Source organism: Mustela putorius, unplaced genomic scaffold, assembly GCF_011764305.1.
Source record: "Mustela putorius furo isolate JIRA1106 unplaced genomic scaffold, ASM1176430v1.1 tig00000139_pilon_pilon_pilon, whole genome shotgun sequence".
In the NCBI taxonomy this organism is placed as follows: domain Eukaryota; kingdom Metazoa; phylum Chordata; class Mammalia; order Carnivora; family Mustelidae; genus Mustela; species Mustela putorius.
This window is the reverse complement of record NW_025421293.1, coordinates 11494499-11522480: the sequence shown is the minus strand read 5'-3', so window position 1 is coordinate 11522480 and position 27982 is coordinate 11494499. Positions and strand designations below refer to the sequence as shown.

General features: G+C 46.5%; 1 protein-coding gene across 6 annotated transcripts in view; it reads right to left on the bottom strand.

Annotated features, from left to right (window-relative positions):
• The window catches only part of RNF216 (ring finger protein 216), a 143128-nt gene that overhangs the window by 18230 nt on the left and 96916 nt on the right, over positions 1-27982 (bottom strand). For 5 of the 6 annotated variants that reach the window (XM_045075145.1, XM_045075146.1, XM_004775008.3 and 2 more), the window contains one exon: positions 3211-3308. In XM_045075145.1, the coding sequence (XP_044931080.1) occupies positions 3211-3308 (98 nt within the window). Of the gene's footprint in view, positions 1-3205; positions 3309-27982 lie in introns of those variants that run through there. The other variant, XM_045075149.1, reaches the window with a different exon arrangement.

Genomic DNA, 27982 nt, shown 5'->3' with positions numbered 1-27982 from the left:
TCTACTAAGCTGAGTTCCTCGAAGGTGTCAGAAAGCATGCCTATGGAGACTAGGGAAGGCAGGAATGACCCCAACAGTGGAGAAGCCCTGAAAGTAGGACTTAACCCAGTGCTCTGAGAACTGCTTCTCTTTCCAAGCAGGAAGCCAGGGTGGTGGCCAGGGAAATGCTTCCCTGCGAAGACTCAACAGTCTGGGGATGAGTTCTGACCTGCAGGCTCTGTCCTTACAGTGAGAAAAAGCCTTCTTCCTCCCACAGGTCCCAGGGTTTCTGCTAAGTAAGGGAAGCCAGGGGAGTCTAGAGTCAAGACAAGTGTTTTTAATTATTGATATTTAGAAGACAGTCATAGTTTGTGCCTTAAATGCTAGATCATGTGCTTAAAAATAGAAAAATGAACTGGAAATTGGTTGCTATTCATTTAGGTCTAATTTTTGAATGGTCCAAAAGGCAGGAAGGCTCTAGCTTGAAAAGAATTTAAACCCAGTTCAAGTTACAGAGGAACAAATGAGTTCTAAGTTTTGCTGAGCAGGAAACATCAAGGAGACAAAGTTTAAATAAAGTGAATTTGTTATTGTCAACTTAACATAGCACACATGTTCATGATTTCGGTTACTCAGAATCTGTGAAGATACTTTTCAATGCTCCCTGTAAAGACTTAGAAGGTTCTGATGCCAAAGTGTCCAAGATGAAAACCTGTGGCCAAGACACAACCACAATTTTCTATAGCATAAGCTTTCTGTGTCAGAGCACCTTCAAGACTGATGTGGGGCTTGAGGCTGTCATGCTTTGGGGGCTTGGGGCTGGCTGACATTCTCCCTGGGTAGCTACTATGGCTACAGTACGGAAGAGAAGTTGATGAAAAGAACCAAGGTTGGGCCGCCTGGGTGGCTTAGTCAGTAAAGTGCCCAATTCTTGCTCTTGGTTTAGGTCTTGATTTCATGGTCATGAGTTTGAGCCCTGCACTGGGGCTGGACATGGAGCCTACTTAAAAAAAAAAAAAAAAAAAAAAAGAACCAGGATTATGGAGTCCTTTCCTGAAGGCTTGGGAAGAGGGTGCATTTATCTGCTTGCTGTGTTCCACCAAGCTGTCAGTCACCAAAGTAATGATGGATATGGGATGCGAGAAAAGGCACTCCGAGATAAATGGAGGGATACACAGAGTAAGCACCACTCAAGATTGCTCTAAAGGTCACAGAGCTGTTCAAGGCTGCACGAGTATCATCCAAGTCCTCATTCCTGCACTCTTGAGACTAGCACTAGGTAGGGCCAGAATGACTCATACCAAGAAAAGACTGCTTTTATGGACTGCGGTGACCACCTATCCAGTAACATAAAAGTGCAAAATGGGATGAGAAATCAGTTGATTCTTTTGGGAGAAGAGTGATTTGGGAATTCGATTCTAAACTAGGGAGGAAACAAACAGCCCTACAGGATGTGCTCCTGGGCAGGACAGGAAGAGAAGCCTGATCTGCAGCTGTGTCTCCTGACCTTGTGTTCAAACAGGAAGGTTCACTGCCTTCCCCTACATAACCAATCCAGATCCTATAGCTCTACGAGTATTTGTTCTCACCACTTTTAAGTATGTTGGGGGCTGTCTTCTTTTTTTGTGGCCTTCACAGGTGAGGCCATTGTGTTCTTTCCAGAGTCCCTGACACTTCCTACACATTGAATATACTATTCAAAATGTTAGATGGCTTTCTTTTGTGAATGTGTATATATTTTTTAAACTGTGGTAAAATGCACATAAAATTCCCATTTTGTTTTTTTTTAACGATTTTATTTACTTATTTGACAGAGACAGACATAGCGAGAGAGGAAACACAAGCAGGGGGAGTGGGAGAGGGAGAAGCGGGAGCCCAATGCAGGACTCGATTCTAAGACCCTGGGATCATGATCTGAGTGGAAGACAGATGCTTAACTAACTGAGCCACCCAGGCGTCCCTATTCCATAAACTTAACCACATCTACAAGGGCCCTTCGCCATGTCAGGTAACGATATTCACAGGCTCTGGGGATCAGGACATTTTGCCCTCGGGACTCCAGATTCATATTCAGCCTGCACCCCTACAGTCACCTCAACCCATGACCGGATGCCAAATCTCACCATTTAAATCGAGTACAGGTGAAGACACTGGATATGACCCATTCTGGGACATACTTCCTTTCCAAAGGGAAACAATGGAAGGAAAAAAAGGAGTCATCACTTATAATCAATTTAGAAATCCAGCTGGGCAAACTCTCTAATATATCAGATCTGAGAACCCTGTGGTCATGGCGCGCGCGCGCACACAAACACACACACACACACACACGAAATCCAGCTGGGCAAACTCTCTAATATATCAGATCTGAGAACCCTGTGGTCATGGCGCGCGCGCGCGCGCGCACACACACACACACACACACACACCCCCACACCCCCCCCCTTACAACTAAAAAGATGCCTGTGGTCATGGCGCGCGCGCGTGCACACACACACACACACACACACACACACACACACACCCCCTTACAACTAAAAAGATGCCTGGCTGGCAGCTTTGTTCTTTCTCCTCTTCTATGGGCTGGAGCACAAATGTGGTTACACTCCAGTCACCATCATGCAGATGAGAATACCACCTTCGGGAATGGTGAAACAACGTGATAAAGGAACCTGGTCTCTGAGCGACCTCATGGGAAAGATCTGCCTGGCTAGGCTGGGCCATTATAGGAGAAAGAAATGGCCTTATTTAAGCCAACGTATTTAATGAGTTAATATTTGTAAAGTGCTCAGCCACAGAGGGAGTGCTAAACGGTAATGGTGCTTATTATTACTGATGGCATTATTCTGCATTCTGGAGGCTATAATTTTGCTTAATGTCTCAGGCCACTAGTATCCTATAGGAAACATGGATATAAGGAACATTAGTGCAATCTAATCTAGTTAAAGTGTGTGATTTGCTTATTTGTTCGGGATCAGAAGGAGGAGACGAATGAACATTTACTGAACTCGCGTGTACCAGGCACTGACTCCAGGACCGGCTCTATGAGGCTGAAGAGATAAGGAAACAGAGGGGGTTACGGTCATTTCCTGAGGTCACTCTAGATCTGTGTGGCCCGAGAGCTTCCTCCCCACAACACTCACTGCCCTTCTTGGCCAAGGGGCAGCCTAACGGGGGTGGGGTGGGGGGTGGGCAGCTGAGAATTAGCAGCAAGCCCCTGAGGTTACTCACATGGAGGTTCGGTACTTGATGTCATCTTTCTCAGCCAGCTCTTCACAGGTGAGGCCATTGTGTTCTTTCCAGAGTCCCTGACACTTCCTACAGGTTTCCTGGGGATAGAGGAGAGACACAAAGACAGCTCCTGGTGAGGAGACACCATACAAGCTTCTTCTGTTCAACAACAGGAAATGCAAAACCACCCTCATGTGGCTTGAGTTTTTCCTGAAGATGGCTCTCCCCTTCCAGCAGGGATATTTCTTTCTTTCTTTCTTTTTTTTTTTTTTTTAAAGATTTTATTTATTTGACAGAGAGAGAGAGAGAGACAGAGATCACAAGTAGGCAGAGAGGCAGGCAGAGAGAGGGGGGAAGCAGGCTCACTGCTGAGCAGAGAGCCCGATGCGGGGCTCGATCCCAGGACCCTGAGATCATGACCTGAGCCAAAGGCAGAGGCTTAACCCACTGAGCCACCCAGATGCCCCACAGCAGGGATATTTCTAAAGACATCTCTCAAGAGAAAAGATAAGAATTGTGAGAAGAAAGCATGGGGGAAACTTCCTTCTCCTTAGAGCCCCCTCCCCCCCGGGGGAGGGAGGCTTTCCTCATCACCCAATTGATAAAAGGCCTTCAAAATGCCAGGAGCCACCTGAAAACAAAAAACACCCCCCACCCCAAACATGGAAGACAGACTTATGTGACTGTGGTTTTTTGTTTTTTAAATTTATTTATCTGACAGACAGAGATCACAAGTAGGCATAGAGGCAGGCAGAGAGAGAGGGGGAAGCAAGCTCCCTGCTGAGCAGAGAGCCCGATGCGGGGCTCGATCCCAGGACCCTGAGATCATGACCTGAGCCGAATGCAGAGGCCCAACCTATTGAGCCACCCAGGTGCCCTGAGTTTTTCTTTTTTAAAGATTTTATCCATTTGAGAGAGAGAGGAAGCAGCAGACTCCCCACTGAGCACAGAGTCCAATGTGGGGCTCAATCCTAGGATCCTGAGATTGTGACCCGAGCCAAAGGCAGATGCCTACCCAAGTAAGCTACCCAGGTGCTCCCAATCTTGGGTTTCTAGAAATGAACTACCATAAGGCGCTTGAGCACAGGGTCTATTTGGATCTCCTTAATTTCTGTAATACCCATGCCCAGTGTTCCAATGTTGGCCAGACACAGATTACATCTGCTGAACTGAAGAATGGTCTAGATTAGGATTAGTAGGGGTCCTTAAGAGAAATACCCATCTAGTCGTCCCTTATTGGAAAAACTGATATCAACCTCCACAGCTTAACCCCATCTGTAAACCTAATTAAAAAAAAAAAAAAAAGGGCGCCTGGGTGGCTCAGTGGGTTAGGCCGCTGCCTTCGGCTCAGGTCATGATCTCAGGGTCCTGGGATCGAGTCCCGCATTGGGATCTCTGCTCAGCGGGGAGCCTGCTTCCCTCTCTCTCTCTCTGCCTGCCTCTCCATCTACTTGTGATTTCTCTCTGTCAAATAAATAAATAAAAGCTTAAAAAAAAAAGATTTATTTATTTGAGAGAGAGCGCGAGTGAATGCGTGAATAGGAGAAGCAGAGGGAGAGGGAGAGGGAAACTCAAGAAGACTCCGTGCCAAGCCTGACACAGGGCTTGATCTCATGACCCTGAGATCAGTACCTGAGCTGATACCAAGAGTCAGACGCTTAACCAACTTTGCCACCCAGGCTCCCCTATAACCATGAATTTAAAAAAATTACTACTTTTTGTTCTAGAAGCTTTACAAATTTTACATCAATTATATGTGTCAGGAACTATTTCCCATCCACAAGAATTTCAAGAACCTTTAACCCAATTAAATTTCCGTAAGCGGAAATTACAACTTTAGTAAGTATAATGAAGGAAAAGTTGGGTGTCATCAGCTTTAACTGGGAACTTGATCTAGTCTCCGGAGAAGAATGGTGAAGGCTTGAGGAAGTGGAGTCTGAGTTCTGAAAGATGAGTCAAAGATAGCGAAAGGAGAACAGCATTCCAGACGGAGGAAAAGAAAGAGAATACTTGGCAGACGAAGCTGGGCAAGTCTGGTTCCTGTGCTGGACGGCGGAGAGTGAAAACAGGCCCGGTGAAGCCTGCACAAACCAGGCCATGTGGATGCGACCATCAGTCTGGCCTTTGTCTTAAGGTTGCCAGGAAGGCCTCAAGAAGTGGCAAGTATGGAAACACTATTAGCAGGTATCTGGTTTAAGAGATCACTGTGTGTGGACAACAGCCTGGAGGGAGGAAAGAATGAACATGCCAAAGACACTCAGGAAACGGAGAAAGTCACCCAGTATAGAGCCTGAAAAGGCCCAGACCAAGAAAGTAGGTGAAGGCAGGAAGGAAAGTTCACTGACTGGAGAGAACTCAGGAAGGTGTCAGGATGATTTCTCGGTTTCTGGTTCGTGCAACCCAAGATACAGATGGAGCCTGGCAACAGTGGAAAAGGTCTGGCTTGTCCACCTGTGGGACACCACTGGTGATGTCTGGTAGTGAGCTTGAGGGGGTCAGTGTTTCGCATTTGGGAGTGGCCAGGTTAGGGATCGCCCGAAGATGTACTAGATTCTATCCTGATGTCAATTCTAGAAGCACTCCCATCGGTGTATTCGCCACTTCATTACTGAACTTTCTCTAATATATACTGCCGAGATGACTCAACAAGGCACAGAACAGCATGTACAGTATAGACGGTACCATTTCTACAGAACGAAGGTGGAGGTGGTGGTGGTGGTGGTGCTGGGGGAGAATACAGCGACCCTATAAAGTGAACCTGGAAGGTTACCTAGGAAATTGGTAGTGCTGACTGTCCCGAGTGGCCGGAAGGCAGGGGTGAGACTTCTTACTGCAGGCAGTTATCATCTTTTGAATCTTTTTTTATAAATATCTTATTTATTTATTTGACAGAGAGAGAGAGATCACACGTAGGCAGAGAGATCACAAGTAGGCAGAGAGGCAGGCAGAGGGAAAGGGGGAAGCAGGTTCCCCGCTGAGCAGAGAGCCGGATGTGGGGCTTGATCCCAGGACCCCGAGATCATGACCTGAGCCGAAGGCAGAGGGTTAACCCACTGAGCCACCCAGGCGCCCCTATCATTTTTTGAATTTTATACTACACACGTGCACTATCTAATTAAAAAAAAAATTACATTTTAAAAGATAGACAAATGAAGCGAACTGCTGGGGGAGCTAAGAACCTGAACAACCCTTTGATGGATGTGACTGTAAACAGGCTTCAGTCAGTGGAATGAGGCAGGCAGGGGTAGAGATGAGCCCATTAGAAATTTGATATCACACACCACCGCTTCCAAGGGCTACGATGTTCTCTGGTCCCCTACCTACATTCCCCGCCAGTGAACAGAGGCTATATCAGTAGTGACTTCATTACTAAAATGTAAAGCAGAATGTAAAGCAGCCCCAAACCTGTTTTTTAAGAGACTTTGGGCCTGACTATTCTGGGAAACTGGAGGATAAACAACAGCTGGAGAATAGATGAGCTGGTATCTGGATCCTAACCTTTTGAACAATACTGGCCTAGCCACCCCCACCATGAATGACAGCTTAACAACAATGCGCAGCACTTTTTTAGCATTCCTGATGATGCAGTTATTAATTCATGGGACCTTCTTCGTAAGGAAGAACCCATTTTCTAAGGGAGACATGGTTGTGACAGAAGCTGGCCTGGGCCAATGAAGTCACTTGTGAGCAAGAGGACACCACTGTTCACTTCTAAAATCATAGCAATTCTCTGGCAAGTCCAGGGGTGGATTTTCAGCCACGGTGTTTCTCACTGAAGGGCCCGGGTCCCAGAAGTAAAACGGAAATGTCTTTTGAAGAGACTAACTAGCCAGACATTGAAACCCACAATTAACAAAAGGCAAGAGAATAGCAATCTGGGTGAATTTAGCATTTGGAGCTTTCTGTGTTGTTTCTTTAAAAATGCATCGTTCGGGACGCCTGGGTGGCTCAGTTGGTTAAGCAGCTGCCTTCGGCTCAGGTCATGATCCCAGCGTCCTGGGATCGAGTCCCACATCGGGCTCCTTGCTCCGCAGGGAGCCTGCTTCTCCCTCTGACTCTGCCTTCCACTCTGTCTGCCTGTGCTCGCTCTCACTCTCTCTCTCTTACAAATAAATAAATAAAATCTTTAAAAAAAAAAAAATAAAAAAAAAATAAAAATGCATCGTTCTCTTATAAACACAGTGTATATTTCTCTGAATTGTAATTCTCTCAAGCACAGCGAGGCTTTGCTCCTAGACTCAACAAATGCTTTAACAACATTAGGCAGAAGAAACGTTCTTGCACATTTCTAACACAAAGATAATTACGTTCTTCAAAGTGAGGCTAATGAGAAGGTCCTGAGGACCATTTTGGAAGGCGGTGGACATTCTGCATGCAACTTCCCAACACCCCGCGCAAGCGCACCCCGGCCATCAGACTTGATCGGCACAGGGGTGGGGTCACTAAGGACTGCTGTGGGTCTGGGTTCTTCACAGCAAGAGAGAGATTCCTGGTCAAGTTTTATGGTGCCCTTTAGTCTTCATGATGCATCAAGGTGTTCGGACTGCTCACTGAGGTCTCAGCTTTTCCAGTATAAAGAAAACACTCCAGAGTCTCCCTTCACCCATTGCTTAAATACTGTTCTATGGGCAAGGCAGCAGATTAAGCTTGGTTTCAGACGACCCTGTCAGAGAGCTGAGAGCTCTTCATTAAACAGCTTCCTCAAAGACCAGCAAACAGTGCCTCCATCATCACCTCACCTCTGCACAGCTAGCTTCCTGCTGCCGGCAAGGAACCCAAGAGAAGGTGAGACCAAGAGTCCGAGTCTGTCCTCCCTGCTCACTGCCCCTCCAGGCCTACTCTGAAGTGGCTTGGCTTTCTGTGCACCCCGAGTCTTACCTGCTGGACTTCCAGCCTTGTCTAGGGAGTGGAACACAGTAGAAACTGCTCACTTATTTTTAAATGGTTCCTCCAGTGAAACTTCTAGATCCACTCTTTAGGGCAGAGAAGTTGCTGACCTAGAAATGGGGTATGAGGCTGTGGCTGACTCAAACAGAATCTCTGAAACTCAAGTTCTGCCATCTCAGGCACTCCAAAAATGGTGGGGCTCTAAGTCCCCAAACCCCTTAAATCAGAAGACGAGGCCCAGGAACCGGACTCTTTACAAATGCTTAGCAAACTCCAGGAGCCACAGGACCATGTGTATTCAGACCACACCTGTCTCTCAATTGTCAAGGTCACCGTTTCTTCCCCACCTCCAGGTCAAGATGATAAATGCACACCAACTTAGTCCAGCAAGAGACTGATTTTTAAGACCATGAGACTGATGCCGGAATCCCTGAGAAACAGTAAAACCAGGCAAACTTAAAATTCAATAGAATTGGGGCCTTTCCTTCCTTTTAACTGAGGAAATCCGAGAACTTCTGTTTTTCCCAGGGTAAGGATGCACAGGTGCGCTTCAGTGTAATAGTGCGCACACAGGCAGGCTTGTGCACACGTGAGAAAGACAGCCAAGGAGAGGGAGAGGAGCTAAGTCACACAGGAGTTCTTGGAGGGGGTGGCAGCTTCATAGGACTGAATAAGACAAGAATCATGAGGGATGAGAACACCAGGCAACGCATACAGTACTCCTCCCATCAGGACTCAGATCTCTCTGAGAAGTGCCTTCCCCAGCTCCAAGAGCCATCAAAGCCAAGTATCTAAACTGCAGAACCAGACCCCCCAAACATTCCAACAATGAAATGAAACACAATGTTAATATTTTAATGAGCACAAAGGAATTTCACATCATTAAGTAAAATTATTTTAAAGTATAATTCATCCCACCCTCTTAAACTTTCTGTATCTAAGTAGTTCTGCAATGTATGTTACAACAGAAGCTATAAATAAATTAGTTGGTTATAAATAAGTAGTCGACACACACTGGAGGTATTCTGCTCTACACAATTCTGATGCAGTGAGCAATCACAACATTGTGCATCTCCTGCTCTCGATACTGGAAAGTCACGGAAGGGATCTAGACAGGCCAGCGATCTGTCCGGTCCGGGGGCTTGTTTTTCCAAAAGCTTTGATGAATGGAAGAAGCTAGACCAGAGGTGGGAAGATGGCTGAGCAGCAACTAGAAGAGTCTATGGAAGAGACGAGGATGAGAGACGCCTGCAGTGATTCTGGGCTTCCGACTTATGACACCGCTAGGCTGGTGGAAACATGAACTTGGATCAAGTGATGCAGGAACAGCAGATCCGAGTGACAGTGGGAAGAAGAGGTGCGAACATTAGTTTAATTTTAGACTAACTTGCTTATTCTTTTTGTTTATTAATTTATTTGAGAGAGAAAGAGCGAGTGAGCCCACCCACACACGAGTGAGGGAGGAGAGGGAGAGAAAGGATTCCCAAGCAGACTCTGCACTCAGCACGGAGCATGATACGGGGCTTGCTCTCACAAGCCTGAGATCATCAAATTAAGAACTGGACGCTCAATGGACTGAGCCACCCAGGCGCTCTTATTCACCCCTGATACTGTCTTATCGCTTGTCATATGCTGTATGAGATGCTGGGCATAGCTATAAGCAAGTTAGACTCAATTTCTACCTTTTTTTCTTTTTTTAAAAGAAAGAAAAAATGCCCAATGTGGGGCTCAAACTTATGACCCTGCGATCAAGAGTCATGTGCTCTATCAACTGAGCCAGGCATGCACCCCATTACTTTTTTTTCCCCTAAAGATTTTATTTATTTAGGGGCGCCTGGGTGGCTCAGTTGTTAAGCGTCTGCCTTTGCCTTGGGTCATGATCCTGGGGTCCTGGGACTGAGCCCCGTATCAGGCTCCCTGCTTGGCGGGTAGCCTGCTTCTCCCTCTCCCACTCCCCCTGCGTATGTTCCCTCTCTTGCTGTGTCTCTGTCAGATAAGTAAAATCTTAAAAAAAAAAAAAAAAAAGATTTTACTTATTTGAGAGAGACAAGGGAGAGAGAGATAGAGCATACAAGTGGGTGGTGGGGGAGGAGCAGAGGGAGAGGGACAGGTAGACTGTGCTGAGAGCATGGAGCCCGTGGCAGGGCTTGACTCCATGACTCCATCACACCCTGAGCCAAAACCAAGAGCCGGAGGCTCAACTGACTGAGCCGCGTAGGTGCCTCCACTTGCCCTGCAACAACCCCTTGAAGTGTATGTTTTAATGAAGAAGAGAAATAGGAAACAAACAGGACACGGCTACAACAGTGATGGGAACATTTCAGAGGAATAGCTTGGGGGACCGAGAAAGCCTTTTTGAGGATGTGACATGGAAGCACAGCCCTGAAGGGTTGCAAAGTCTGCCAGATAAGGGGGGAAGGGGGTGTGTGTGAAGGCTCTGATGCAGGAGAGGACCTGTCTCACTGCAGGAGCACAGAGGAAGTGGATTTGGCTGGAGCTCAAGGGGCAGGGCTTTGAATGGTCAGTGAATCCTGCTTCCTGCTACTTCCTGCTGCAGGTACTGAGGCTGGAAGAAGAGTCTGGAAAGCCAAGGCGTGGGTGGGAAATGCAATGATCTGAGTTACATTTTCAAAAGATCACGCTGTTAGCACAGGCAGGGAATGGGTCCGGTGGTAAAGACTAGATTGTAGGATCTTACAGCCATCTCCCCACTAAAACTTGGGCCAAGTAAATAACTTCGAGGGAAACAAGCCCTGGGGTCTGGATTTGATTCCTAGCCAGAGCTCCTCAGAGCCCTCCACCAATAAGACTATGACCTACTTCCTGAACCAAGCTGTGCCGCACGGAGCCTGGCAGGAGTAAGGCCGGCCTGTGACTGGGGAAATGGCAATGGGCCCATCTTTCCTTGTTAAGAATAAGAGAATCACTTTTCCAACATGGCTTCAGAAAAGGATTTTATTTTGACAAGCAGACAGAATTTCAGTTTTGGCTCTTGAGATGAGTTGCCCACTGAATGATGTCTATATATATGGGAGCATCATTTAAAAAAAATATATTTTACTTTATGCCCAAGTTTTAATTTAAATTCAAGTTAACATACAGTATAGTATTGGTTTCAGGAGAACTTAGTGATTCACATCACTTATATACAATGCTCAGTGCTCATCATAACAAGTGCCCTTCTTAATGGCCATCACCTATTTGGCCCACCCCAATTCACCTCCCCAAAATTTCAAGTAATCTCTATACCCAACCTGGGGATCAAACCACAACCCTGAGATCAAAAGTCATACACTCCACCAACTGAGCCAGCCAGGTGCTAACGAAGAGAACAACTTTTTTCTCTTTTTAAAAAAGATTTAGGGGTGCCTGGGTGGCTTGCCTGGTTAAAGCGATTGCCTTCAGCTCAGGTCGTGGTCCCGAAGTCCTGGGATCGAGTTCTACATTGGGCTCCCTGCTCAGTGGGGAGTCTGCTTCTCCCTCCAGCCCTCCAGCCTCTGATGCTCTCTCAAATAAATAAATAAAATCTTAAAAAACCACACTCTGTGCTGAGCGCAGAGCCCACCACCATGACCGAGATCACGACCTGAGCCGAAACCAAAAGTCAGATGCTTAACCAATGGCACCACCCAGGCACCCCAGGAAGCGTCTTTAACATGTGTCTTGAACTCACACATTCCTCCCGCTAACCCCCAGCACTGGTTCAAGGTTCCAAACCTGTATGTCTTCCACTATGCGGTGCTTTACACACACAGCTCATTCACAAAACTTGACAAGGACGTACTGGACCATTATTTCCATTCTTTTTTAAAATTTAAAATTTATTTGTATTTTTTGAGGGAGGAGGGGCAGAGGGAGAGAGAGAAACAGAATCCCAAGCAGAGCATGGAGCCTGATGTGGGGCTCAATCTCACAATCCTGAGATCATGACCTGAGCTGACACTTAACTGACCGAGTTACCCCTCCATTCTTTTTTAAAAAAGTAAATGAGAAAAGGAAGGCTTAGAGAGGCAAATTAACTTGCTTAAGGCCATGAAGTTATGGACTCCGTCTGCTTGCTTCCAAATCCACTTGCTCTTTCCACTGTGTTCTTAGTGCTTGCCAGCATGGTGTTTGCTAGCAAGAACAGGTCATTGTTTACTGGAAAACCCAAGGGCACGAGGCTATGAGACAAGCCCTGAGGTTACAATGGGCATCTTGTGTGAGAGCAGATGAAGGCTTTGCCGTGGAGAGCCAAGCGTCAGGGTCTGGAGGGCGTGGACACGAAGCTGCAGCTGTGCAGGATGCCTGCTTCCCTGTGCTTCCTGGAGAGCTGCGAATGGCCCAGCAAGAGGCAGGGTGGGCCAGGATTAAGCCCGAGGATATCATTTCTTAATGATAATGATAGGAACCTGCAAATCACAGCAATCTTAGACTGGACACAAACGAGGAAGTTGCTTTTCCGGCTATCCCTGGCCAGCTGCAGGTCTGGTGGGGCACCAGAGGAAGTGTGTTTTTAGATTCCCATTAGATGTGCAAACGGGCTCAGTGGGTTCTCCGCACCAGAACCAAGTACCACTTACTCGGTCCTTCTGTCACTCAGCCCCTGGGCCTTCATTTGTACATACCTGCCATTCACTTCCCCAAAAGTGGCCAGGACAATGCTGTACAGAAACCTGCTAATGACAGTGCCTGAGACCATCAATCCGCCATCACTGCTTTGGGTGAAGTTTTATTCCCACTGAGACTGGTAAGGGAGGCATTTCTGCGCTAAAAGGAATAGTAACACTCTCCCCTTCCCTACCTTGCCCCCTTCAACAAACACCTCCTGAGAGTGAGCCTGCCACTTGGACCAGACTCTAGTCCTAGTGAATGATCAATGAACAAATGAGGTCTTATTCCACACAGTCTATGTTCTGAGGGACAAGTAGATAAAGGTCCACTCTGCAGGATGACCGGGAACACTCTAGGCACCAGTTGGGGCAGGGAGGCCGCCCTTGGACAGTGGTGTGAAAGATAGCCTCAAGCCTGGGTGGCGTTCCAGTGTGAACCTGAAGGGGATCTGGCATCTAGGAAGCAGGGGGTGGAGGGAGAGCAGGAGAGGAGCTCAGAGAAGCAGCCCTTGGGGGCCTCATGGCTGATCCCCAGCTGGAGTCCAGGGCCAGCATGGTTGGCCTCCAGTCAGTGACACACGCCTAACACCCTCAATCTGGCAATGCTCTTCTGAGATGTCCATTTTCTTCTGGCAACACCAACCCGTCAGTTCTCATTTCAAACACTAGGGGCTCTGCGAGACCCAGATGACCTGGGTGAGAGTTGGCACTCTTCCCCTGGACTCCTGAAGCACTTGGCTCCCACTCAGTAATAGCACTTCTGTCTTGTAATTATCTGATTACATCACATCTCCAAGGAGCCAAGCCCTGCTTGCAGGCAAAGACTACGCTCTGCTGATCACTACAGACAGACTTAGAATGGAAGGTTCAATTAATCAATTTTATATTTTGTGTCACATGGAACTACACTGGTAAATAAACCAGCAGAATTCTGGATCACAAGGTGCTTACAGCCTAGCACACAAGGTCTCAGGTGTCTTGGGATTTCCAGGGTCATGCACTAGGTCTGACCCACAAGAGGGAGTGAATATATAACAAACTGCAGAGATAAAGGCTAGTGAACACAAAGCACATTCTTCTGCATGCTGGAGTTACAAACACACCTCCCGCCCTCGCTCCTGGGACTTCTGCATTTTATATGTAAAAAAGGCATTTGATATCTTTTAGTAAAATGAACCCCTTCCCCCCAAAACATTATCTCCTCCTTATCAGGTCTTTATAATCACGCAAGTACAAGGAAGAGCTCATGAGAAAATCAAGTTCTATGTAAGACACTTTCAGAGGGGGCTTGGTTGGCTCAGTTGGTAGAGCATATGGCTCTCAAACTCAGGGTCACGAGTTCAAGTCCCACGTTGGGTATAGAGCTTATTTAAAAAAAAATCAACTGGATTTAATAAAACTTAAAAAAAATCACCATCATTATTAAAGATTTTATTTATTTGACAGAGATTACAAGTAGGCAGAGAGAGAGGGGGAAGCAGGCTCCCCGCTGAGCAGAGAGCCGGATGCTGGCTGGATCCCAGGACCCTGGGATCATGACTAAAGCCAAGGGCAGAGGCTTTAACCCACTGCACCACCAAGACGCCCCCCAAAAATCAATATTAAAAAACAAACAAACCCCAACCAAAAACCTTTTCAGGTTGTCATTACAGCTTGTGCCTTAAGGAAACAGGCTATGTCTTTCTTATAGTGGTTCCTTTCTTCACTCTTCCCTAATTCCCTTCCCCAATCCAATGCACAAAATTATAAAAACCAGTTATTACCAAGAAACTAATGGTCAAATGCCTGCAGATGGTGCCTGAGAAAGCCACTCCATCTGCTTTAATTCTGATGTTCTCTGTTGCCTTTCACCTATAACTTCAGTATGTGGAAACGGATCTCTCATTCTGGGGAGGTGCTTCGCAAACAGCAGTGCCTATTAACTCTTGCCTGTAAGAAAGTCAGGACTGAAAAATCCATCAGCCTGGCTCTCTCCCTCCACTGCCCAGAGCTCCAGAAGGTCAGTTAGCACCTGAGGTCAGACCATAGGTTCCTAGGGCTTCCACCTACCAGAACAGGACAGTCCAAGCCTGCCCGGGGCTATTTTTCTTAAAGAACACAATGCGAGCATTAATTCTTTTAATGATGTTCTGTTATTATGTGATGACTTCACATCTCCATAAGAAGTCATGCTCTCCCTGTAGGGATTTCTTTTTCTCAAAGTAAATCAACCCTCTGAGGCAGAAGAACCTTCTCATTTCTCTTTTTAAAGATTTATTTGACAGAGATAGACAGCGAGAGAGGGAACACAAGCAGGGGGAGTGGGAAAGGGAAGTAGGCTTCCCACTGAGCAGGGAGCCCTATGTGAGGCTCGATCCCAGGACCCAGGGATCAAGACCCGACCGGAAGGCAGATGCTCAACAACTGAGCCACCCAACCTTCTGATTTCTAACTGCAGAAATTCAAATGTGGGCATGGCCAGGCAACACCTCTGGGCAGCAGTACTTAAGAAAAAAACCTCTCTGGGAAAGATTTCACTGTTCTTATTTTTGGAAGGTTATATATACATATACTAATTTTTAAACCTGTGTGCCTCGGATGCATATTTTCCCATTTCTAGATACAAGCTGACTTTGAAAAAAGAAATCTCTAAACCTTACTCCTGCATATTAGGAAGAAGCCAAGCATTCCTTTCCTTTAGATTCACTAGGATTAAGTGATAAATTGGAATGGGTGGCTTTGAATTTGGTTTCTGTGCTAATGCTGCCCCCTAGGGACAGAAAGCTAAAAAGGCACCAAGACTTCCAGAGTCAACCTGCCCAGCAGAGCTCTGGCAATGCTTGAGAGATCCAGACTGGGAAAACCAGCGATATCATGACCACAGGGGTCTGCTTTTTCACTCTGCTATGGGGATCAGGACCTTTTTTTTTTTTTTTTTAAGGACTTTATTTACTTATTTGACAGACAAGAGATCACAAGCAGGCGGAAAGGCAGGCGGAGAGGCAGGCGGAGAAAGAGAGAAGCAGGCTCCCCACTGAGCAGAGAGCCCAATCGCAGGGCTCAATCTCAGGACCCTGGGATCATGACCTGAGCCAAAGGCAGAGGCTTTAACTCACTGAGCCACCCAGGCGCCCAGGCATCAGGACTTTTGAGATAAAGTCGGATGTAAAGACTTTCTGGAGTAAAAAGTAAGTTTAATTTTACCTTTACCAGAGTAATAAAAATACCAATCCCTTTACAGAGTTATTCAAATACTGATTTCACTGTTTCTCACGAATGCCCATTTAATAGGAACAGGATCAATGCCAGGGGGTGGCTGGGTGGCTCAGATGGTTAGGCCTCTGCTTTTGGCTCAGGTCATGATCCCAGAGTCCTGGGATCGAGTCCTGCATCAAGCTCCCTGCTCAGCTGAGAGCGGGCTTCTCCCTCTCCGGCTCCCTCTGCTTGTCCTCTTTCTTTGTCAAATAAATGAATAAAATCTTAAAAAAAAAAATCAACGCCAGGAGGTGGGTATTTATATAGAAATTTGGAGACAAATAGGTGAGTTTCTACTAGGTACTATGACTATTGCTCTGGGCACTGGGGAATGAATGAATGAATGAATAAATATAACCCCTGCCTTCATGGGAGTTACTGGGGGTAACTCCAGTTTACTTATTTATGTTAAAAAAAAGTTTACTTATTTATGCTAAATAAGTAAAATATATGTAAGAGGATTTTATGTGCTAAGGAGAAAATTACAGGAAGGAAGAATATTCTGGGGTCTTGAGGTACACAGATAAAGTAGGTGGTTGGCGAAGGCCTCCTTGAGACGGTGTATTTAAACAAAGATTTAAGGAAGTTGAGAAAATGAGTTTTGTGATGTCTGGGGTAAAGCATTCCAGGCCACTGGAGTGAGGTGGGAAGGCCCGTAAAAGGAGATCACCTGGAGGTGATGACAGGGACTGGTGGCATGTGCCCAGAGTAAAGAGAGGTTGACTTGAAGAGGATTCTCTCAAAAAGGCCTGAGTAGGTGAGTCCCAAAGAACCCCTATGTGCCCATACCCTTTTCATGGAGAACCTTCCTGCTGTGAGCCATCCTGTCTGCCTCCCAGAGGGCTGAAAGGGCAGGAGGGCAGGGGTCGTGACTAAGCCAGTCCAAAGGGGTTTGCCTACAGGAGATGCTCAACACAACAGCACGAGTTTGTGGAACCAGAGTCCCTTAGAGCTATGATGTTTACACTCTGAATTGCAACACACTGGTGGGTCGTGAAATCATTTTAGTAGATTATGACCAGTGTTTATTTGTTCATTTATTTTTCAAACTACAACAGAAAAGAAGATACTGGAATGCACTCCACATGTCAGGTACCTGTTCTGTGAAACTACTGTTCTGGTTATATACCAGTATATTTCCGTATACAGTGGTTTTACAGGTCACTTTCAAAATAGTTTGAAAGCCATTAACTTAGCATTCATTCATTCATGAACCAAAAAGTTGTTTTTTATTTTTAATTTTTCAAAAGATATTTTTCATTTGCACACGTGAGAGAGCGAGCGAGCACACAAGCTGGGGGAGCAGCAGGCTCCCTGGTGAGCAAGGAAACCAATGTGGAACTCAATTCCAGGACCCCGGGATCATGACCTGAACTGAAGGCAGACACTTAATGGACCGAACCACCCAGGTGCCCACCAAAAGTCTGTTATTTAAAAAAGACTGACTTATTTATTTAGAGAAAGAATGCCCCGTGTGCTGCAGGGAGTGTGGAGCAAGGGTAGCAGGGGGAGAGGGAGAGAGAATCTCAAGCAGACTCCCTGCTTGGTGGGGAGCCCAACAACACAGGGCTCAATTTCACAACCCTAGATCATGATCTGAGCCAAAGTCAAGAGTGGCATGCTCAACTGAGTGACCCAGGTACCCTGAACTAAAAAGTTTCTTTTTAAATTTGAGAGAAAGAGGGAGAATGAGTGGGGCTGGGGGGACAGAGGGAGAGGAGAAGCAGACTCTCGGCTGAGCAGGGAGCCAGATGTGGAACTTGATCCCAACGCTGTGGGATCAGGAGCTGAGCCTGAGGCGGACAATTAACGGACTGAGCCATCTAGGCGCCTGAGGAGAGGCTCTTTCTCAACAGGAGCTCCCAGGAAACACTGTGTGGAATTTAAAAAACGGCCCCACCTCTGGTTTACCCCGGAGCTACTGCTTTCAGTGAGGAACACTGCAGAACAGCTTTCAGGAGGGCTCACAGCAAAGCCATGTATTAGGAAGTGGTGAATCTAATAACAGACCATTTCAAACTTCGAAAGTAAACACTGCTAGGACTTGGGGAGAAAGAAGCCCAAGCACATCTCATCTTTACTCACTGCAAGGACTACTCCTGGGCTTCCTGGAGCTTGTGGGAACCTTGGCCTGGCAGGAACAGCCAGCAAAGCCTGCTAGCTCTTCACTGCTCAGACTCCACAGTCACCAAGCCCTGGGAGCAGCTCCAGATTTCAGGCAAAACCTAAAGATGTTATCCCCACAGTATGCTTCCGGACCACATCTCTATTTTCATGTCATTGGCGGACTAGGCAGGTGTGCCGAGGGTAAGCAGACAATAAAAGTAAAGGCCTTCACCGCCCAGACCCCAGGGAGAAGTTATCCTTGCTCTCAGTATTAACATGAGAAATGCTGCAGCTTTTCTGGGGAAGACAAACAAGTGGCAGGAGGGCTCAAGGAGAAACGCTGCAAATCACACAAGGCACAAAGAATGTGTGACCGAAAAGAGCATTCCAGCTTCAGCCGCAGCTCCTACTAATCTGAGGAATGGTAAGATGTTACCTGAGGCCAGAAAGAGGGGAAATCGGGAATGTGCCAGTCTGACCACACTCCAAGGGAGAGGAAAGGGCACTGGCCAGCTTGAGCATCTCTGGCCTTGTCACAGCTACCATCCTGCAGCAGTGACAACTGGCCGTGGGCTCCCTCTCAGATGTGCATGTGGGGACAGATGGCATGTGCCGGAAGGCCAATTTGAGTGTCTATGTGATCGTTCTGTGACTGAGCTAGCATTCTCGTTTCTCTCTCAACCTCAACGTGTGGATCTGGTTTGGGTCAGTAGGAGGAAATCCAGCTTTTGGACCAGTAGTGCCAGACACACCCCTGGCCCTGGTATTCACTTTCTGTGTGCACAAGACTCACCAGGGCTGCTAATGAAAGCTGCAGATCGTGACTCTGGGGTCCCAAGTGGACCCAGGAATCTGCATACAGACCAGCTCCTGGGGTACTGTTACAGCAGGCTTACAGACTGTGTTTGGAGAAACCCCGCCCGATTATAGCACCGCCTCTGTGAGGCCTTGCCTTTGTGGCTTTCTTCTGCGAGTCACGTCTACTGCTCCCTCAATGATTTGGTTTCCCACAAGGGAAAAGCAAATAATGCTAATTAATGTCCCTTAACCCAACAGCCTACTCAGTGTCCCTTTATGGGTTCCCAAGTAGATAGTACATACACTTTCGCCACTTTTTCCTTCCTTGCTGAAGTCAGAAAAAAAAAAAAATTTTTGTATATACATGTGCTTTTATCTTAGTCTAGGTCTGAGAATGTGCTGTGAGGCAGTGAAGTAGAGAAACCAGGCCCTGCCACTCAGGCCCAAGAAGCAGGGATGAAGGCCATCATGGCATTCCTGTGCATGCCTGGTCTGGCAACAGGCTGGGGGAATTTTTTAAGCTGGGCTTAACAAAAAAAACCACACTCACACACACAAAATTGTATATATAATTAAGATATAAATATTAATATATATATTTTATGTGACAGAAAGAACGAGAGCACAGGCAGGGGAAGCAGCAAGCTCCCTGCCAAGCAGGGGGCCTGATGTGGGACTTGATCCCAGGACCCTGGGTTCATGACCTGAGCTGAAGTCCGACACTTAACTGACTAAGCCACCCAGGTGCCCCTGAAAAATATATTTCAAAATGCAATGAAAAAAGAAACAGACTGGGCACCTGGGTGGCTCAGTGGGTTAAGCCTCTGCCTTTGGCTCAGGTCATGATCTCAGGGCCCTGGGATCAGGCTCTCTGCTCAGCAGGGAGCCTGCTCCCGTCCCCCCACCTGCCTCTCTGCCTACTTGTGATCCCTGTCAAATAAGTAAGTAAAATGAAATAAAATTCTCACTCATGGACTAAACACACTGCCTGCCCCCTACATCTTAGGTTCAAACTGCTCTTACTGCCCTTATCCTCCCTAGCTTTAAAAACAGGTGTAGAAGAACTGGATTAAAGTCCATATTCACAAATCAGAAGGCAAAGCACTACCAACAGGGCACAAGCATGTAAGTACAGGTGTATTCTGGGGTGGATCTTTCACTAATGCTTCTATTTTGGTTAGGTTTGTGGATTTACGTCATTGACTTCGTCTAAAAACAACTCAGTTTTAGAATTTGAAAAGCTCTGAAAAAACTATGAATAGTAAAAAATCAAACTTGTAAGAATTAGGAAATACTCAGAAAGATGGGTCCCGACAAGTGAGAGGACCTCATGGAATCTCTGATCCTGGGATACACGTGGTTCTGGATTTCCTGGACAGCTTTATAGATATTAGGACTTCACATTTTTTTTTTAACCATCTGGGATGGAATTCTTACAGGCAGAAAAGAATTCAATCTTTTCCTGATTATGCACAGTTATGGTCCTGTGGTACATCCATGACTCTGAGCTGTAAGCAGGGAAGCCACTGGAGTCTAAAACGTGTTTGGGCAGCCTGTCCCTACCCCAATTGTCCCCAGGCCACTGCCCCCTTGGAGTCTTCCTGTTTGACTGGATGGTTTCTTCCCTGCTTTCAGATGACCCCTTTTTGCTGCGGTTTCTATGCTTACCTGACGCACTTCCTCCTTCTCCCTATCGATCTGTTAAACAGTTGAAAACCAAACAACTAAGCATTTTAGAACTGGGTCTCAAATAAGAATAGAATGATCTGAAGGCAAATCTCTAGTGTTCTGTCGGAGAACAGAGCATCACAGACTGTAATGCTAACTATTCTGGAGGCTTCAAAGGCTTTTCAGATTAGCTCCTGCTACCAGTTCAGTGTGGCAGATGAAAAAAGGTGGCTGTGGAAAATTCTTCTCAAATATGATTATTGTAAAATCTGCTCTGGCTTGACCTTGATGGACCTTTCCTAACCTGATTATCTTCACCTACTAGGCCAACACTGTGGCGGGGATGGTACACTCCGTCTTGGCAGACAGGTCTGTGGGGACTGTGGGGGTACTCGGTCACTCTCTTCACCTTGTATTGTTTCTCTGAGGGTGGATCTTCCAGTCCAGGCAGAGTGCTATTCAGACCAACACCAGTCTTTAGTTATGGCAGTGGAGAAAGGTGCCTATGTCTTTCTCAATTTTCCAGATGACAAGCTTCCCTCTGGCGGGGACATAGTCAGTTCTCATCAATAGGCTTGCTCATGAAACCCAGCCCACGGGGTCAGCGCAGTGCGACTCAGGAATGTTACAAGTCTTTTGAGATCTGGTGCCCAGGTGTCATTATGTTCACCCGTTTTAAGAGTCCGTGAACTTTAATGAAGCCCTCTCTCAAGAAAAGAAGACTTAAAGATTACAGAGATGCAGTATCTCGAACTGTGACAGCAGATGGGTGTTTACTAATGGGGTTAATCAAATGGGGCCTGGATTTACCCACGCGGCCTGCATTTATTCTCTCATTTGAGAAAATGGGAGAATAAGCTGGGGATATCTGACCCACCTAAAACACCCCACAAAATAACCCTAGACTGTTATGAAGTGTAGCTTACCACAGTTCTAACTTAAATAAAGTCAGTAACTTACCTTTCCAAAATGAGGGCATGTTTTCCCCCAGGACTCAAGAGTGGAGTTACTCTTGAAGAAAGCATGACAGATTTAAAGATCAGGCAGGGGATTTCTGAGAACTGCCTAGGAGGTATGGTCTGAGCCCAGGTGTGGGAAGCTCTGGCATGTGGGAAGCGATTAAAGACACAGCTTGGATGAGATCACTGTGGCAGGTGGGGACAGATGCACAGGGGCACAGGTCAGAGCCCCAGGGTGCTCCAGGAGTGGTATGCAGGGCTGACAAAGGGAGGACCAGAAAGCTTCTCAGTGAGGGGGTAATTAAAGTACTAGACTGGGTTGGTTTCTAAAATGGAAAGATAACAAAGGAAAAAGGGAGAAAGAGAAATGGATATGCAAGAGGGACCTGCAAGCTTTATCTTTTGGGCTACTTTATAACTCTATATCCATCTCTCTCGGCCTAAGTAATGAGGCACATTTTTTCCTACATTTCTCTGGTGATATCTTGTAAAATTCAAAACAGAATTTCCATCATTTTGTAGTCCTAGAGTGACAGAATCCAAAGCCCTTGCAAATGGTGAGCTTCCTGGAACCAAGAAAGGTACAAGTAACTGACCTAACTCTGAGCCCCATCCAACCACTAGCTAACACTCAGATAATTTCTGGCTCAAATTCTGTTAATTACCAATGGTTTAGAACTGCAACATTCATGAAATATAAGATCACAAGTTTATAGTAGCAGTTTCTCAGAACCACAAACTTGAGCTCTAACCAAACAAGGAACTAGATAGACATTCAGGGTAGAACATATCAATACGCTCTTCCTGGCAAAGCTGGGCTTGTCCGCAGCCGTGCTGGGGAGTGGATGTGTAAGAGTGGAGCCTTCATTGAGTTGTTAAAAGTGGGTTACATGATATGATCCTTCTTGATACTGAGATTGAACAGTGACTTCTGGAAAACTTGGGAACAGGAGAACCGGTCCTTAAAGGAGTGGCAGGGGTCAGGGTGGGAAACAAAGCGGACAGTAAAGCAGGCTGGGGAGGCACACAGCATTCCACATTCTTTCTCTGCAGCAGCTGCTTTCTCCCTCGCCTCCCGGACAGGCCGTGCACATCTGCATTTCTCTATCTTCCTGATACCCTCCCTGCCGAGCCCTCGATCCTACTCTTTCTCTAATGATGTTCATTTCCTCTTTCGAAACTGGACTTTATGAGAAGGCAGAGGCCCTTCCCTTGAATGTGGCCCCCGTTCACTCTTTGTTGAACAGTGCAATCTCTCTAGTTGCTTTTTGGTTCCTGTGCCCGGAGAAAGACACACAAACATGTTCTGTTGAAAGGATTTTACGACTCACCACTCTGGGTAGACAGAATGGAGGTAAAAATGACAAAGGAAGTTAAGTAAATGGCTTCTGAAGTGTGGTTTCAGGTGCACTTCTGGGCTGGTAACTAGGAAGTCCCCATGGATTTCCTTCTTCTTCTTCTTCTTCTTCTTTTTTTTTTTTTTAAGATTTTATTTATCTGACAGAGAAATCACAAGTAGGTAGAGAGAGGGGGGGAAGCAGGCTCCCCATTGAGCAGAGAGCCCGATGTGGGCCTCGATCCTGGGACCCTGAGATTATGACCTGAGCCGAAGGCAGAGGCTTAACCCACTGAGCCACCCAGGTGCCCCTCTATTTTTATTTTTGAAGCCCACCAGCTTTCCCTAACTGCTGTCCCAACTCCTGAAAGGAATGAAGACAGCACAATATAGCAGAAAGAGCCCAGGTTTTAGACAGTAAGACAATTTGTTGCTATTTATGCTATGGGCTGTCTCCCTGGTCTCTTCTCAAAGACTTACTCTTCAGATCTCCCTGGAAAAGTATAAAGGTAAAACGAGAAAATACATGACCTCGGCGACGATGCCAGGCACTTGGAAGCGGTCCCTCTGAATGCTGACATCACTGGTGGGCTCCGTTTTCCTGAGAAACCTTTGACTACTTTGCCATTTCTGTGTCCAACTCACTAAGAACAGAGCTGTTCCCCAGGGCCTGTTTTCTATACTTGTGCGTAATCTGTGTTTCTGCTCTTCTGCTCATATGGTGCGCAGGGCAGAGCCTGTGAGGACACCGTCCATGTACAGTATTTACCAAGCGCTCACTGAGGCTGAAGCAGAGTGCTGGGTGTGGTCTGCTGCACACGATGTCATCAAACCACACGCTCTCTTCAGACTTCCTACGTTAGGGATAGCTCCACATGAGAGGGCCTAATCCTTCCGCTGTGAACCCTGGCAATACTCTGCTTAGACTACGTTTTCCCACAAAACTCTTTTCTTCTGAGTTCAGGGCCTTCCTCAATGCCCAGGGAGTGAAAGGCCATTTATAAACCATTCGTGTGCCCTCAGCCACACAGTTAGCTCCGGGAAAAGGGATGGGAATCAAGGGGACTGCACACTCGTAAAGGTTTTTCAGATGGCTTTCCTCCAAAAAATTCACATTTCTTCCACAATGATGTCATGAGGAGCCAGAATTCTGTCTTCACAGAAAGAACAACGGTAAAGCAAATTTGAGAGTGTGATTACTTTTGGGGCACCTGGGTGGCTCAGTCGGTTAAGCCTCCGACTCTTGATCTCAGCTTGGGTCTTTAACTCAGGGTGGTGAGTTCAAGCCCCATGTTGCACACTAGGTGTGAAGACTACTTAAAAAAAAGTGGGGAGCTGCGTAATCACTTTTGATCTTTCTTTGCCACCTCAAAATTCACTAATTCTGTTCTGGTATCAGCTGAGGAGGTGTAATAACGATGGGCTGTTTAATTCTTGTCAAGTAGGACAAGAAAACCAAGAGTAACAGGCTTGCTCATGTGCTGCAGACGACAGTCCCCCTTCTCTAGTGTTGGAAGGAAAGTCCTATCCTTGACCTTAGCTGGAAGCCAAGGTGATCCCATACTTCACAAGCGCCACGTATGTAGCAGGCTAACAAAGAGAAAGCTGCTGCCCATGCTGATATTTTTTCACCTTCTCATTAAAAACAGAAACAGCAACCAAAAAAACCCTTCCGCCCTGTAAAAAGCATACACACACATATAAACAAACCCTTTTCAAAGTAACAGCAAAGGTGGGCTTTTGGTCATCCCCTCCTGTTACTACTGAAGTACGACAAAAAGGCAAGTCTCTCTTGGGCACAGGGGATATGAGTGGAGAGTGCGGGTCAGAGAAGGGAGGAAAATCAGGTCAAAGGAAAACAAGGTCACATCGACACTGGCATGATAAGCAGTGTGTGGGTAAGAGTCCCAGCTCGGAAGGCACGGCGAGAGGCCACCGGCCTGGATCTCAATCGAGAAACACCGCCTGATGAACAGCACGAGCTTGCCACTATTCTTCCAATCCCTCATTCCTTTTATTCACCCAGCTCACAAGGATTGACAAGCCCAGATACGGAATGAATGTTGTTCACATATTTTTGTTGTGGCAAACAGCACAACACTGTTTGGCTGGTACATCACCCATCAGAGGTCTCCAGACATTACTGTTTCTACGTTCCTACTCACATGCTCCCATGGCTCTTTTTCCAGCTGAAAACTAGTCCTCTCCTTCAAAAAAGGAGTGGCTTGTTTAATCAGTGATTTTTAGTTCTGCAGGACATACTACTATGAAGAACACATGGAGAACATTTAAGGCAGGTAGGTGGCTACAGATGGTCCTCTCAAGGGACAGTTACCTACTCCCTTGCCCCAAGCCAGCACTATCCATACCTGGGAGCTTGTCAGGAATGCAGAATGGCCGCCGGCTCCACTCTTAAACCTACCCATCAGCATGGCACTTTTGACACAAATACCAGTGATTTTGATACACAGTGAACTTTAAGAAGCCCTGACCTGTTTTTATACAGGTTTCGGTTTTGCTGATCCTTCTGATACCTCTATGGGGGGAGGGGGGATCAGACAATCTGGGTTCTTCAGAAGATCAAGTTTGCTATTGGCAATTATAGGGAAGTTGACTACATTCATTCATTATCCATTCTTTTGCTCAATGCCCCTGAAATCATCACTCCATCTTCTTTCAAGGAGAAGGTGATCAAGAGAGTCAACAGTAAAATACCAAAAAGGTATGAGAGAGTGAGGTGTCAGGAAGAGCTGGCAGTGAAATCTACAACTGCTCTTGCTGTAAATCAAAGACTAAATTCAGTATCAAATTTAGCAAATACTGTTGAAGATGAGACCGTGGTCAATGTATTTTTTTTTTTTAAGATTTTTATTTATTTATTTGACAGACAGAGATCACAAGTAGGTAGAGAGGCAGGCAGAGAGAAAGGAGGAAGCAGGCTCCCTGCTGAGCAGAGAGCCCGATGTGGGGCTCGATCCCAGGACCCTGGGATGATGACCTGAGCTGAAGGCAGAGGCTTAACACACTGAGCCACCCAGGTGCCCCTGGACAATGTATTTTGGAAAGCAGTCCTGTAAACCGGTGCTGACACAGCTTCAGGACTGTATGTAAACTGTTTGCCCTGAGCACACACCTGCCTGAGCACCGTGGCTGCCTGCCGATGCAAGCAGGACCCAGTTACGAGGGGAGGTGGGCTTGCCTGGATGCCATGTCACGTGGGGACATCTGTCAAGAGGAGATATTCAGACCCAAGGGAGAATGTCTGATGAAGACAAACCATCTTCTATTGTTTTGTTTGATTATTCCTGGGTATATACATTTTTGTACATACAAAATAAAACAAACCTTAGGATGCCACTATCTCAAACATCGTCACAAAAGTCTGATCCTAGGGGCGCCTGGGTGACTCAGTGGGTTAAGCCTCTGCCTTTGGCTCAGGTCATGATCTCAGGGTCCTGGGACAGAGCCCAATATCGGGCTCTCTGCTCAGCAGGGAGCCTGATGCTCCATCTCTTTCTGCCTGCTGCTCTGCCTATTTGTGATCTCTCTGTCAAATAAATAAATAAAATCTTAAAAAAAAAAAAAGTCTGAATCTAAAGCATTCTTAATTCCTACTCCCACTTTCTCATTAGTTTCTTCACATTCAAAAACCTAAACATGACCTCTGGAAGCAGAAATGCAAGTAAAATATTGATTGTGAGTATGTCTCCTAACACCGTATGTTGCAAATGTGACCATCTTCAGGATTCATCTGCAGCCCCAGCTCTTAGTTCCTGTTATAGGGCCACCTGGTGCAGTGGTGGCCACACGTGCAGCCCACCTACAGCTTTACTGGAGGGCAAGAATCCAGCCCAGGAAGGAAGAGCTAAGGGTCTACATGAAGGTCCAGATGAAGCCCCCCCCCATCCTTGTTCCCTTGCCCTAGAGGGCTTACAGTGATTCCTGTGAGCACCTGGCCCTGCAGAAAGCTGCCAGAGGGTAGACTGCGTTCTGGCACTGCTAGTAGCTGTTTTCATTCTTAATTCTTTCCTTACAGCAACTGCTCAAAATAACAACAGATGGACAATAGAATACAACTTCACTGAAACCATGTGCCTTTTGCAGGCTCCTCCAGCTCTGCTCTACTCAGGCTCAGAAGCAACTGCTCCATGTGCCTGGATGAAGGCTAGACCTGAAAACACCTAAGGGACGCATTTGCTAATACTCTGATTGATTTGTCTATGGCACAACTAGAAGCCCAATCATGGTCCTGCTTTTTATTGCTCTCCCAACTGACTATTTGACCCAGTAAAAAGACCCCACGCATCATTTATTTGTAGCTGTTAGGACTAAACTGTGACCCCTTCCCCTAAGTTCAGATGCTTAAGTCCTGGTACCTCAGAATGTGTATCTATCTGGAAATAAGGTTTTTAAAGAGGTGATTTAGGGGACACCTGGGTGGCTCAGTTGGTTGGACGACTGCCTTCGGCTCAGGTCATGATCCTGGAGTCCTGGGATCGAGTCCCGCATCAGGCTCCCAGCTCCATGGGGAGTCTGCTTCTCTCTCTGACCTTCTCCTCGTTAATGCTCTATCTCACTGTCTCTCTCTCAAGTAAATAAATAAAATCTTTAAAAAAAAAAAAAAAAAAGAGGTGATTTAGGTTGACAAAAGGCAGGGCAGACCCTAATCCAATCTGACTAGTGTCCTCAGAAGAGAAGATTTGGACACACAGAGACACATCAGAGATGCATGTTCACAATGGGAAGGCCATGGAAGGACACAGGAAGAAGGTGGCCCACCTGCAAGCCAAGGAGAGAGGTCTTAGAAGAAATCAAATCTGCTGACGCCTTGATCTTGGACTTACAGACTCCAGAAAAATGAAAATAAATTGTGAAATGTAAAAAAAATCAGTTTCTGTTGTTTAAGCCACCCAGTGTATGGCATTTGGCTATGGCGCCCCTAGCCAACTAATAAAGGAGCCTTTGATGTCGATCAAACCCTAGACGGTGGTGCCTCATGAGCAGCCGTGACCCCTCACACCGCCCTCTGTTTTTTTTTTTTTTTAAAAGACAGAGATCACAAGTAGGCAGAGAGAGAGGAGGAAGCAGGCTCCCCGCGGAGCAGGGAGCCCCACCTGGGGCTTGATGCCAGGACCCTGGGATCATGACCTGAGCTGAAGGCAGAGGCTTTAACCCACTGAGCCATCCAGGTG